Genomic DNA, 14,107 nt, shown 5'->3' with positions numbered 1-14,107 from the left:
GATCTGCTCTGTTAGTTTGCTTTGCTCTGTTTATCACATGCTGCTTCTGTTGTTTAGCATATCTCTAGTCCTATGTTGTAGCTTCACCAGGTTGATGCCTCATTTTGAGGTAAGCCTGGTGCTGCTCCTGGCATGCCCTCCTGCACTCTTCATTGAACCGGGATTGGTCTCCTGGCTTGATGGTAATGGTAGAGTGAAGGATCTGCCAGGCTTTGAGGTTGCAGATTGTGGTTGAGTACAATTCTGCTGCTGCTGATGGCCCACAGCGCCTCATGAATGCCCAGTTTTGAGCAGATCTCTCCTGAATCTATCCCATTTAGCACGGTGGTAGTGCCACACAACACAATGGCATCCTCAGTGCGAAAACAGAACTTTGTCTCCACAAGGACTGTGCAGTGGTCACTCCTACCAGCACTGTCATGGACAGATGCATCTGCGAAAGGTAGATTGGTGAGGATGAGGTCAAGTACGTTTTTTGCTCAATTTGATTCTTTCACCACCTGCCGCAGGCACAGTCTGGAAGATATATCTTTCAGGACTCAGTCAGTAGTGGTGCTACCAGGCCATTCTTGGTGATGGGCTTTGAAGTACCCCACCCAGACTACATTTTGTGCCCTTGCCACTCTCGGTGCTTCTTCCAACTAGTGTTCAACATGGAGAAACACTGATTCATCAGCCAAGGTGGAGGGGGCGGTAGGTGGTAATCAGCAGGAGGTTTCCTTGCCCATGTTTAACCTGATGCCATGAGACTTCATGGGGTCCCGAGTCAATGTTGAGAACTCCCAGGGCAACTCCCTCCCGACTGTATACCACCTCTGCTGGGTCTGTCCTGCCAGTGGGACAGGACATACCCAAGGATGGTGATCGTGGTATCTGGGACATTGTCTGTAAGGTATGATTCCGTGAGTTTGACTGTGTAAGCCTGTTGCTTGACTAGTCTGTGGGACAGCTCTCCCAAATTTGACATGTCTTCAGATATTAATGAAGAAGGCTTTACAGGATCATCTGGGTTCGGTGTGCCATTTCTGGTGCCTAGGTCGATGTCATTCATTCTTTTTCAATGTTTTTGTCGAGGTTAGATACAACTGAGTGGGTTGCTAGGCCATTTCAGAGTGTAGTTAAAAGTCAACCACATTGCTGTGGGTCTGAAATCACATGTAGGCCAGACCAGGTAAGGACGGCAGATTTCCTTTCCTAAAGGACATTAGAGAACCAGATGGGTTTTTACAACAATCCGGTAGTTTCATGATCACCATTACTGAGGATAACTTTTTATTTCAGATCTATTAATTAATAGTGGGATTTGAACCTGTGGCTCTGGAGCACTAGTCAAGTCCCCTGGATTCCTAGTCCAGTAACATAACCACTATGTTACCATCACTTTTGGTCTGGTCAAGACTGTTGAGTTGTGTCTCCTGTGCAAGATGCAATCAACCTCTAATTCTCCCAGTGCCCGGTCAAAAGACTTAAACCTCCTGATCAGGTCAACTAGTCCCTGGAACTCCTTTCTGAATAATATCCCCCACACCCAAATTTCAGGACCCTTCTCCTAGTGCACAGATCTGAGGGCCTTGAGTCCTTTAGTACTGCTAGATCCAATCATAGAAATGTGGCTCCTTGTGTCTGTGCCAGCTCTTTGAAAGAGTAAACCAATTAGTCTCATTCCCCTGCCTTTCTCCAGAGCTCTGAAAATGTTTCCTTTTCAAGTATTTATCCAATTCTCTTTTGAAAGTTATTATTGAATCAGCTTCCACCGCTCTTTCAGGCAACACGTTCCAGATTATGTGCTAGGCCACTACAACGCAAATGACTGAGTGTCTGTGGTAAAACGACTTGGCATAAAAACCTGTTTTTATGAAAGCATCATGGACATAACTACAGGAGATTTGATAGTTTGTTAAATAAGATGCTGCTTGAAAAGTTTCCTCAGTGTTCTACATAGTTCTTTTCATATGTCTCCACAGAATTTCATAAAGTTGGATTTCTATTTGTTGTTTCTTTACAGAATCAGGACTCTTGTTCAGGCTGATCCTTGTTTTTATTTTACTGGGTATGGCCTTGATGCTGCTTTTGATCCTGTTTACCAAGAGCCAACGGTACGTGTAACACAAACATGACAAATGATACACAATTATCAGACGTTTTTGTTCAATCTATCCGCTTATACAATCTTACAGGAACAAAAGAGGACCCTTAACCCATAGTCTATGTGCTGACTCTAAATAAGCTGTCCACGGAGCCAATTCTTCTGCCCTTTTCCTGTATGTTTTTAAATGTTAACTTACAAATATTTATCCACTTATATTTTAAAAGCGATCATGGATTCTTGTCGGACTCTGCACCAGCTGTCCCTTCATACACAACGACTCCATTGAAATGAGGCCCGAGGCCCAATACTGGGGGCCGCTCAGACTCCACAGTTTAGGTGCAGGGGACAGACTGTGAGCTTCCCTCCCTCTATCTGTGCCCAAGAATAGGCATGTCCAAACTTTTAATCCTCCATAGACAAACACCATGTGTGTACAATTATTAATCAAATAAATAGAAAATTCATCTCGCCTTACCCTTTTGCTTTGATGATCATAAATTTATTCACTGTACTTACTGATTCATTGATCAATGGAAATAATTTTCCCCCATTCATCAAAACCTCCCATCATTTTGAACACCACAATGAGATCTCTTAACCTTATACGCACTAAAACGGCCCAGTTTCGCTAATTTCTTTTTCTCATAACAAAAGCCTTTCATCCCAGGGATTGTGATAGGAAATCCTGCATCCTTTGCAGGGGCTAGACATCCTTTCTAAAGCAGGCCACTCACAACTGGACATAATGTTTGAATTGCAGTGTAACCAATAATGTATATAGATTTATATTACTCCTTTGTACTTTATTCCCGTATTTAAAAAATCTAGGACACCATCTGGAGTACTTAGGAAAGATATATTGGTCCAGAGGGGATACAGGGATACAGTGCAGGATTATCAGAATGCTAGCAAGGTTTAAAGGGTTAAATTATAGCCATAAACTTGGCTTGTATTCCCGTGTACAGAAGATTGAGTGATGACCTAATTGAGGTGTGGCATGATAAAGGGTGGTGAATCTTTGGAATTCTGTACCACAGAGGGCAATGGAGGCTCAGTCATTGAATCTGTTCAAGACAGAGGTCAATAGATTTCTAGATATTAAAGATATCAAGTAATATGGGGATAGTGCGGGGAAAATGGCATTGATGTAGAAGATCTGCCATGATCTAGTTGAATGGCAGAGTAGGCTCGAGGGGCCGAATGGCCTACTCCTGCTCCTATTTCCTACGTTCTATGTTTGATGGAATAGACACATCGAAACTATTTCCTCTGGCGGGGCAATCCAGATCAATTCAGTGCAACCTTAAAATTAGAGCAAGGCCATTCAAGGGTGACATCAGGAAACCCCTTTTTCCCCACAATGATGAGTGGAAATCCAGAACTCTCTCCTCCAAGAGACTATAGATACTGGGAATCTACTGACATTTTCAAGACTGAGTCTGATGGATTTTTGTTGGGTAAGAGTATCAGGAGATTATGGATCAAAGAAGGTCAATCACGTACAGATCAACCATGATCAAATAGAATGGAAAAGGGGCTGAATGGTCTACTCCTGGTTCCATGATCCCATGCACTTGATGAACAACTTATCTTTCCACTTTTACGATTATCATGTCTGAACTCTTAAGTCTCTCTGATTCTTTACTTTTCATATGTATTTATAGTGTAAATTCCCTCTTAATTCTTCTTAAAACATATCATCCCATGTTTCTCCCCATTAAATTTCATCTGTCAGTTGTCTGCTAACCTGTATGTTCTCCTTAGTCTTACAGTCCTCACAATAGTTAAGCACACACCCTATTATCTACAGATTTTGTCCCACATGCCAAAGACTTGCAGGTTGATAGGTAAATTGGCCGTTAGCAATTGCCCCTAGTGCAGGGAGATATAGGGACAGGTGGGGATGTGGTAGGAATATGGAATTAGTGTAGGATTAGTATAAATGGGTGGTTGATGGTCGGCACAGACTCGGTGGGCCGAAGGGCCTGTTTCAGTGCTGTATCTCTAAACTAAACTAAACTAACAGCACAGTGGGTGTAACTACCACACATGGACTGCAGCGGTTCAAGAAGGCAACTCACCACCACCTTCTTAAGGGCAATTAAGGATGGGCAATAAATGCTGGCCTGGCCAGCGACGCCCACATGCCATAAAACAAATAAAAAGATCCATCAAACCTCTTTAACCAGCTTCCTATCACATTCCATTTAGTGCCGCATCCTTTCATTTTAACAGGAAGCTGCCTATTGGACACCTACTGGAAATCCATAAACTCTATCAGTACAAGCCATTATTTCCTCAAAGAGTGCTATTACATCTGTCAAATAGAGCCTTTTTAACTAATTCTGGCTATCCTTAATTGATCCATGCCATTTTAATCAAATATTGACTTTATCCCATACTGTGACTTCCCAGAGCTTATCAATTACTGCTGCTGGCTGTGTGCTCTATTGTTAATCAGCTTTATGTCTTTCTCCCTCCTTTAACAGAAATGTTAAATTGGCAACGCTCCCATCCCCTGACACAACTTTCCTATGCAGTACGCTTTTGTCTCTAATTTTATTGCCTCCTGTCCTGAGTAATTCCAGTGGGTGTCAAATTCCCTGCAGTACCTCCTGACTAGTTCCATGAGTGACATTTATCCACCAGTACCTCAACTGAATGACATTCTTTACCTATAAGGCCAGGTGGTGAGTGCCAGCAAACTACTCAACTCTGGAAGGCTTCCTATCCTCCACTTTCCAGTACATTTCAACTGATCCACACCCTGTTGCCTATATCCTTTCTCACTCTAGGTCCTGCTCACCCATTACCCCTGTGCTCCGTCCATGATTGACTCCCAGTTGCCCAACGCCTCAAATTTAACATTTTCATCCTTGTGTTTAATTTTCTTTCGGACTTTGCCGCTTGCTCTCTCTCTGTCATCTCCTCTAATCTTCTAACTCCTCCCCAAACTCCTCTTTCCTCTGACTGGCCTTTTGTATATCTCTTGCTCTGCCACTATTGGCAACCCTATCGTCAGCTTCTGTGTAATCGCTCTGTGACATCCTTCATCCAACTACGCCTAGGTTCACCCCTCTTTCTGCTGCCCTTCACTTTACCCTCTAGAAGTGATCTCTGTAGCTTTTCAGCTCTGATCAAGTGGCTGAAATACTGACATTTTCTTTTCTGGATGTCACTTTTTAGAGTTCTTTTTGCTCTTGCAATTTCAAGCACCTCTTCATTTGTCTTATGGTCAGTATAAGGAACTTTAAGCATACATCTTAGCATCCACATTTCAAAGGCCTCTATTTTCTTGCACAGATCTTTACTTATTGTCCAGGTTTCCGAGCCGTACAAGAAGTGGATAAAATGTAACATCTTATGAGTTTTTTTGTTGCTAAAAGCTTGAGCTTTCTTCTTGTTAACACACCCTTCATCTTCACAAAATTACTTCAAGCTATCTCTAGCCACCTTCTGACTTTGGCATCACATCTACCATCTTCTGTTGTCATTTGCCCTAAACAGACAAACTTATTTACTTGTTCAGTGTGACAGCATCCACTTCAATCTTCACTCTGATTTCATCTCATTTATTCCTTCTAACTACCATTGTTTTTTTTTATCTTTTTGGTGTTCAAATACCTTATTATTTCTTTCTTTATGATTATCAAGATCGCTTCAATGAAATGACTCATTAGTTCTAACCTGATTGTACTCCACTGCTTTAGGTTTCTTAGGTATCTAACGAGTAATAAATGTCTCAAGTCATTTGGAATGTATTCTTTGGTATATATTTGATCACAAATTTATGTTATCACTTCTAATTCTGTTTCTCCAAGGGTTTTTAGATGTTTTGTTGTTACTTCATTGATGCCTGGAGCTTTTCCTGTGGCTCATCAATGTCAGAGCATTCTTTACCTCTGATATCATAATGTTTGGTTCTTCCTTTGCCTCTGTATCTTGAGTACTCTCTCGATTTGGATCTTCATACAATTTGCTTATATATTCTGTCCATCTTTTAGCGACAGCATCCCTTTCAAACAATATTTTACCACCTTTGTTTTTTGTGCACCCACTATTGTTGTTATCTCTTTCTTTCTTTCTGTCGAAGATTTCACCCTCTGCTGCGTAACGTGATTTCTTTCTAGCTCCAATACTTCGTCACAGATCTCATTATACCATTCTCTTTAGCCAGCCTATATGCATTCTTTATTTTCTTTCAATTTCACCGTACGTTGCCGTGTTTCCTTTCTTTTCCCTTTCATCATTGTTAATGTCTCATCTGTCATCCACTCCTTGTCTCTTTTTCTTTTCTGTTTTGGTGATATTTCCATTGCAGCATGTTTTATACTCTCTTTCATGTTTTTCTATTTGTTTTCTATTTCCTCTGTATGTTGTTCCTCAATCCTGAGACATTCATATTTGTTTTTTTACTTTAAGTGTGAATGCCTCTCTGAAGTTCTCATCCTTCAACATTTCAAGATCTAAGTGGTGGCACATCTTTTTCCTTTTTGATATTTTCGGTTTCATCTTAAATTTTGCTACAAGGAGACAATGATCTGAATTTATATCCATGTATGAATGTTCTTTATACGATTTCTAAAACATTGTAAGTGCATATACAGGTATGTTTTAAATGCCTCTATCATGCCTTCAGACAGTGAGCTCCAGATCCCTAGCCTGCCACCTACCCACGCCCCGCCCCCTCCTCTGGGTGAAAACATTTCTCTTAGCTCCCCTCTAATCCTTCTGCCAATGACTTTAAGTCTCTGCCCCCTGGTTATTGATCTGCTATGGGAAATAGCTTCTTCCTATCCACTCTATCGAGGCCCCTCATCATTCTATACCTTCAATTAAATATGTTTCTTTTCAGATTGAAGCTGTTCTTCCTGCCTCCTGTTCCTGTGCCCAAAATCAAAGGAATTGACCCAGATCTTCTGAAGGTAATCTTTAACAACAAAGTAATTTCTCAGTAAAAATGGAAAGAAGGAACCAGAAATAATTAGCACCATTTTTGATTGACAAAACAGAAACTGTCCCTAACAGTTACACGCAAGCTGACACACGGTTGGGAGTGCGTTACACGCAAGCTGACACACGGTTGGGAGTGCATTACACACAAGATGACACACAGCCGGGAGTGCGTTACACGCAAGATGACACACGGTTGGGAGTGCGTTACACACAAGATGACACACGGTTGGGAGTGCGTTACACACAAGATGACACACAGCTAGGACGACATAACACGCAAGATGACACAGCTGTGTGTGTGTTACACGCAAGATGACACACAGCTAGGAGGCTATAACATGCAAGATGGCGCACGGCTAGGAGTGTGTTACACATACTCACACATGATAACATACAGTTAGAAGCCAAAGATGTTACCTCAAAGGCGTTTTAAATAGATACAAAGATAATATGTCTGATTTTAACCCCACATGCCCAAGAAGAACAGGAAATTCAGGGTTAAATTTTGTTTTATCCGCTTTCCTTGTGGGCCAGGAGGAGCCCTGATGAGCATCCCCTGTGCCTGGCCTTCCCTAATCTGATTCACTCTCCTCAATGCAGTCTGCAGCTTGCACTGCTCAGCCTTCACTGGGGGTGGGACAAGAGGCCATATGAGGAAGACATTGTAAAAAATTAAAACATATTAATATACAATTCAAATAAAACAGAAAATGGTAGGAATATACAGCAGGCTCATCAGCAGCTGAAAAAAAAATCAATGGGTGGAATTTTATGCTCTCCTGTGTGATGGGTTCGGAGGTGGGGAGAGCATAAAATCGGATGGGATGTTAGCGGGGTGGAGGATCCTGCCACACTCCCGCCTCCGCCGAAGTTTAGTCTGGGCAGGATGGCCTGTGACAGGCATTCCTGCCCTGCCACCAATTGAGGCCATTAACTGGGTAATTAGCCCCCAATTAAGGGCCCTTTTCTGTCGCAGCCACAATTACCCATGAGTCGGGTGGCCCTGTCACCGCATGGGAAGCACTGCACGAGTAACCGGCAGGCTGCTGCCCGGCTTCGGAGGGGTTCCCGCATTCAAAGGCACTTAGTGCCTGAACAAGAGACCTGACATGGCTGAAGGCCACCCCTCTGCACTTGCTGCCAACCCACTCCCCCATGACCCCCACCCAGCAAGACCCCTCCCGCCCTGACCTACCTGAAACCTGGTTCCAGTGCCGCTCCTCGGTGTCTGGTTGCTGCAGTTACAGCAGCAGCCACCGCCTCCACGGTGGCACTGCAGCTGCCGGCCTCTGATTGGTCAGTAGTTCTGCCAGGCCAGGATGTCCGGAGATGGGATCCTAAATCCTGCGGAAGGCCCACCGCTGTCCAGTTAAGTGCCTTCCGGAAAAGAGGCAACATGTGGATCTTGGTATCGGTTTTCCCCGATGTTGAGACCCCCTACTGCCAGCATAAAATTCCCCCCAATATTTCAGGTGAATGGCACTTTTTACAAAGCGTCTTCATATTAAACGTTAATCTGTCCTTTTCCAGATGCTGACAGAACTCTGATATATTTCCACCATTTTCTGCTTCTATTTTGATTTCCAGTGTTTGGAAAATTCCTATGTTTCTTCCCTAATTTTTTTTGTTTTACAGAAGGGTAAAATGGATGAAGTGAACTCAATTTTTGCAAACCACCTGAGCTATAAGGCTGACCTATATATTGACGACCCCTGGGTAGAGTTCATTGATATTGACCTTGATGATGCAGATGGGAAGACAGAGGTATCAGATACAGACAGACTCCTTGGCCGTGACCACCCAGTGTCTGACAACTGTCTGAGTGTCAAGGACGATGACTCTGGCCGCGACAGTTGTTACGAACCAGATGTTTCTGAAGAAGTCACTGGTGGTAAACACAGTGCCACTGATTTAAGCAGCCTGCAGTTGGAAGCCAATGAAAGAAAAGAAGACATCAAGAGTGATACTGGAACTCCCTTAGGTATTTCAGGTGCAGATGCCAAATGGAGCCAGCAATCAAGTGATGAGGTGTGTGAGCGCACTAATGTGCAACTGGTTACAGCAGTCAATGGATTGTCAACAATAACTAAAAACGGGCTCAATCAACCGCCTCTATACTGTCAACTCAGCAACCAGAGCTCCTTTGGAAAAATGGACTTTTATGCACAGGTAAGCGACATCACCCCTACAGGGGGTGTCCTCCTTTCCCCAGGGCAGCAGAACAAGCTGCAGGTAACCCTGGCCAAAGAAACCTCACTTGATCCAAAGGCAAATCAGAAAACCAAACCATCAGACAGCGCCTACACGTCTGAAGTCAACGCGAAGCTGTTCTGTGCCATCAGCGCAAGCAAAGAGAGAATTTCAGATGCAGAGGAAAACCTTAATCTAAGCAGCTACTTCACCACAGAAAGCCTTGCAAGTACCACAGTTGGTTCTTGTAAAAAAACAGAAACTACAAGGCAGCCAACAATACCTGTCCCAGACTATACCTCAATACACATGGTGGACTCTCAGCAGAGTCTACTGTTGAACCCAAATGTGCTACCCAGCAAGAGTCAACCTGCCCTAGCTGGATATCTGATGCCTGAACAACTTGGTAATGTCATCCCCTGACTTCAGCATCCATGACGTGTAACCTGCACCATCGTAAGCTTCTGGCAGTGGTATCACATTGACTTTGTGTACAATGATTTAAGAATAATATTCCCCAAAATACACAAATTGGTACAACCATTATGAAATAATATGATAAATTAAGACTAAGAATTATTTTTAAATGTCAGCTATATTTGTTATTGTGAGAATAAAAACCTGTATTTTTATAAAACAGAAACAATTTCTAAAATTAAACCAGTCCCATATAAAAGGAGCTGGAATATGATTGGAAGAGTGCTCTCTGTCGATGAAGCTAGGAACACTGTTCCTCAGCAACCCATCTTCTGAAACACTTGGAAATGTCGGTACTCCTGCCAACTGGTCATTTTATTGCCAGAGTCAGTGCTGTGTTGCTTCCTAGAAACTGTGTCCGAAAGAACTTGGGAATTGGGAATGTCCCAGTACCCTGAAAGCTTGTATTGTCTCTGTAAAATAATAGTGCTTGCAAATGGCTGTGTCACCACTGATCCCAAAAGGGAATGGTGACAGTCCATGCTGCAGTACTTTTCTCATTTCAGTTGGACAGGATGGGCAGGATTTTAACCAGAAGCCATGCTTTAAAAAGGGGATTTCAGCAATGAGACAAATCTCACTCTCAAGAAAGCCTTTAGTGAGTGTAACCATTTGGACCCTCCTTAGAAGGGGCACTGAGCACAGAGGTGAAATTCCCTTCACAAAACTCTTTCACTCACTGTTATAGAGAGCAGGCAAGTAGGAAGTTTCTGAATGTCTTAGAAACTACAGAGAGTTGCAGAGTTTGGCTTCACCTCCACATTCTACACCAATTAAGTGTAGGATATTAAGCAGAAATGAAAAAAAATTGCTAAACAAACTCATTTGCTAACACAAAATATCATCTGCCTTTCTCAGCACTCAAGCCAACCACCCTCTCTGCAATTTGTTAAACTGCCACTACATAGAAACCCTCTCTTACATCATTACTGAGAAGCAATGTATAAGCAGTGGGATTGGATAAACTCCTTGTGACCTGCCAGTCATGGGATTCAGGTAAAACAGAAAGGATCTCAAACTCAAATCTAGATGTTACATTCAACTTGGTGAGGGCTATGTTCCCCAACAGCACCCCTGCCCTCACCCCACACATACACACCACAACCCGCTTAGCACACTAATACATTAAAGCCCTGATTGCAGATAACTCCACTCCAAAGTTATAGACTGGGGAATTAGAGTTTCCACACAATAGCATGGAACACTGTGTTGTGGCTTTGAGGCCAGTTGGAAGTTAATCGCATTGTTGTTTACTATGGGGCTGCTTTGGGTTGCCGAGATACAGCAGCCAGCAATGCAGTGGACCCCTACTCAAGGGGTTTTGTGTTGGTAAGAAACCTGACATTTTTACTAAAATGTGAAAATACATTTCACACCATTGTCTTTTGTAAACTGGGGAAATATTCTGAAGCAGAAGTAATCTTGTCGGGTTTCCTTTCCCTTTTGTTTTATTTTGGTGATGGGAGGAGGCTCTTTACAGATTGATTCCACATGGTACATTTTGAACTGTGGCCACATTAATGAAATTCACTAACAATAAGTTTAAATTCAGAGGACAAGTCTAGTGATATTGATGAATAAGAAACAAAATCTGATGTTGTGAGGATAGAGGAAATAATAGATGATAGGAATTTTGTTTAAAATTCCCCAGATTTTTTCGGTCAGTCACTGCAGGTGAGGATGTAACACGTGGGATATATTGCATGGCTAAATGATACATAAAATTGAGTCAAACACCGTCCATTTCTTCAGAGTTAGATATATAAATCTAGAATCTTGTGCACAATATAAATTGTTTTCTTTTTTAGTAACAAGCTGATTGCAATAAGTGCACTTTGCCAAATGGGTGATAAAAGGAAAAGTCAAAAATGAGTTTTGCTTCTGTGCTCTGTAAACTGAGTGCATTGTAGTCTCTGTAGCCAGAGCAACCACATATCCCAAAGGGTCGACACAGATGAGAACACTGTGTATTCACTGACTCACTTTTTGTTTATATTCCTCTTGCATAGATCCTCATGAGCTTACTCTTAATTAGCCTTTAACAAAACCTTTGTGGGCCTTAACAGCAGAGTGTTTTTATTGTTTTTGCTAATTTCCATCAATAGATTTTAAGATGTGACCATCTCTTACAGTAGTGATGGAAACACCCTTCACCACAAAAGTAACATACAGAGAAAAAAGCTTTCAATTGTAATCATGCTACATTGATGAGTTTCCCTGTGACCCTTTCACCTTCACAATGGATGTGGGATAGTACTTGCTTCCCACCCAGCCCCAATATTTGGGATAGCCGCACCCATCCCAGTAGTGTTACTTTGCTCTCCCCAAGAGGAAACAGCATTAAATCTAAGCTCCAGAAACATCCCACAGCCAAGTGTGCCATGAATAGACATCCAGAGACATAGCCTGTTGCAGATACAGTTGAAGGGAAGTGCTGTTACAAGCACTACTCTACTTACACCTTTCAATCCCATTCTTAACTTGATAGTTACGGTATTAGTCAATATTTCATTAATTTTTTGCAAAGAACCTATTAGGTATATCTTTCTATCCATTCCACATATCTATATTGAATAACAAAAGATCCTGTGCCAATGAGAAAACAGCAGGGCCGATACAATATTGAATATTTTAGCTTACACAAAGCATTTCTCAGGGACAGTAAGCAGAGCTTTGCCCAAAGTTCAGTTATATTGAAACACTTCAACAGAAGATTTTTTTTTTGTGTCAGATGTAGCATATAATTATCTCCCTGGAAAAATGTGAATCAAACTTAATACTAAGATTGGGCTGAATGGCCTCCTTCTGTGCTGTTCCAACTCTAAGAACAACTCAGAACGATTTAGGAATGGGCAATAAATGTTAGCCTTGTAAGTGACACCCACTGCAACACCCACATCCCATGAATGAATAAACAAAAATCATTATTTTAGGCTACTTGATCTTGGCTCCTGTTTCCTGCAGACCACATGACAGTGTGGGCAAGCTATAGTCATTTTTGGGAGGTAACCAACTATTCTGTCACCATGCCAGTATGGTGTGATGTAACTACCTAACCAGTACTCAGTGTGTGCAGGGAAACCAATAGACAAGTGAGCCTGTACTCGTGGCTGTCTTCCAGTATGCATCAGTACAATTGATGAGGCCCCAGATTTTGTCTAAATGAGACTGAATGTTCAGGTCCTTAAAGTAAGGAAGCATTCTTTTTGAGTATATGATTCTGGCACAGTACCTGACTCTCTCAGTTATGCTTCTCTAAAAATCCTGGGCATGTTCCACATGATTTTCCAGCTGCCTCTCATTAAAAAGTAGACTTGATGTTACTCCCAGCAGGTGAGCCTTTACACCAGGAGAGCACATTTAGAAAACCAGCCCTTAAATATACAGCTTGCATATGAACACTTCATTTTCCACTAGTATTAAAATAAAGGCTTCGGCACTGTATTATAAAATGATGGCTCATAAGAAATGCTCCAGCACCACTCAAAATGTTTCTGCTATCAGTTCTTTACTCTGAGAGGGGAGAAGAGGTGCTTGTAACGTAAAAGACTTCAGCTGCAGAAAAACTGGGAGTCAGGTTCTTTTTAAAGATATATTTCCTATCTGCGGGCAACTGTTTAACTACATCCCACTTGAAAGCAGCCTTATAGACTTGCTCTGCTTAAAAGTATCAGCTAGGACTGCACACCCTTGAGCTTCTTTCCAGTTGGCTGAATTGAGGTAGGGCACTGTTTGCTATCTCCTCACCCTAGATGCTAATTCTCAGTGCTGTTTGAGATACTCATTGTAATAGTGACTGATAGAGATGCTCCCCTTTACCTAATGCAGAAAAACTGAATGTACAGCAGCCTAACGCCACCGATTAATACGGTACCCGTAATTGGTGTGCACTGTACATACTTCCCCTCCTGCCAAGAGTTCAGATTAATATTTTTGCTGGTCATGGACCTGTGACACTTTCACTATGTAACTGTGCTTCTGGGGGCTACAAGATACAGCTTCATTCACTCACTGGGATATCGCTCAAACATCATGCAGTGAACATGTACCTATTCTGATTCCCATTCAAAAGAATTAAGCAATAGTGCACTCTCAGCACCTTGTTCCTAATGTAAGCAGTGCATAGCAAGCATCTTCCAGGAAGCAGCAGGTGTCATCTCAGACTAAGTGAAAAACTCCAACTAATCAAACTTCGTTGCAGTTAATCCTAAGTCTCGAATTGTTGGACCACTGAGAGCAAAGAAGCTAATATCTGAATGTGACGATTTAATACGGACTTCAGTCATTTAGCAGAGATGTGTTATCAGCTTCTAAGTAGTTATCATTGCACACAAATTAGTGAGGCTCTTCTGGAGGGTAGGTGTGTGGAACCAATTTAGGAGACAAATTATGGCA

At 42.2% G+C, this 14,107-nt stretch overlaps 1 protein-coding gene across 3 annotated transcripts in view; it reads left to right on the top strand.

Annotated features, from left to right (window-relative positions):
* LOC137368877 (growth hormone receptor-like) overlaps positions 1-13,188 on the top strand; it is a 255,252-nt gene extending 242,064 nt beyond the window's left edge. For all 3 annotated transcript variants that reach the window (XM_068029108.1, XM_068029109.1, XM_068029107.1), the window contains 3 exons: positions 2,006-2,096; positions 6,945-7,014; positions 8,681-13,188. In XM_068029108.1, coding sequence (XP_067885209.1) covers positions 2,006-2,096; positions 6,945-7,014; positions 8,681-9,658 — 1,139 coding nt within the window. In that variant the 3' untranslated portion in view covers positions 9,659-13,188. The remainder of the gene's footprint in view (positions 1-2,005; positions 2,097-6,944; positions 7,015-8,680) is intronic.
* Positions 13,189-14,107: the final 919 nt, after the last annotated feature.

The sequence above is a fragment of the Heterodontus francisci genome, chromosome 4, assembly GCF_036365525.1.
Source record: "Heterodontus francisci isolate sHetFra1 chromosome 4, sHetFra1.hap1, whole genome shotgun sequence".
Classification (NCBI taxonomy): Eukaryota; Metazoa; Chordata; class Chondrichthyes; order Heterodontiformes; family Heterodontidae; genus Heterodontus; species Heterodontus francisci.
This window is presented reverse-complemented; position numbering and strand designations above follow the sequence as displayed.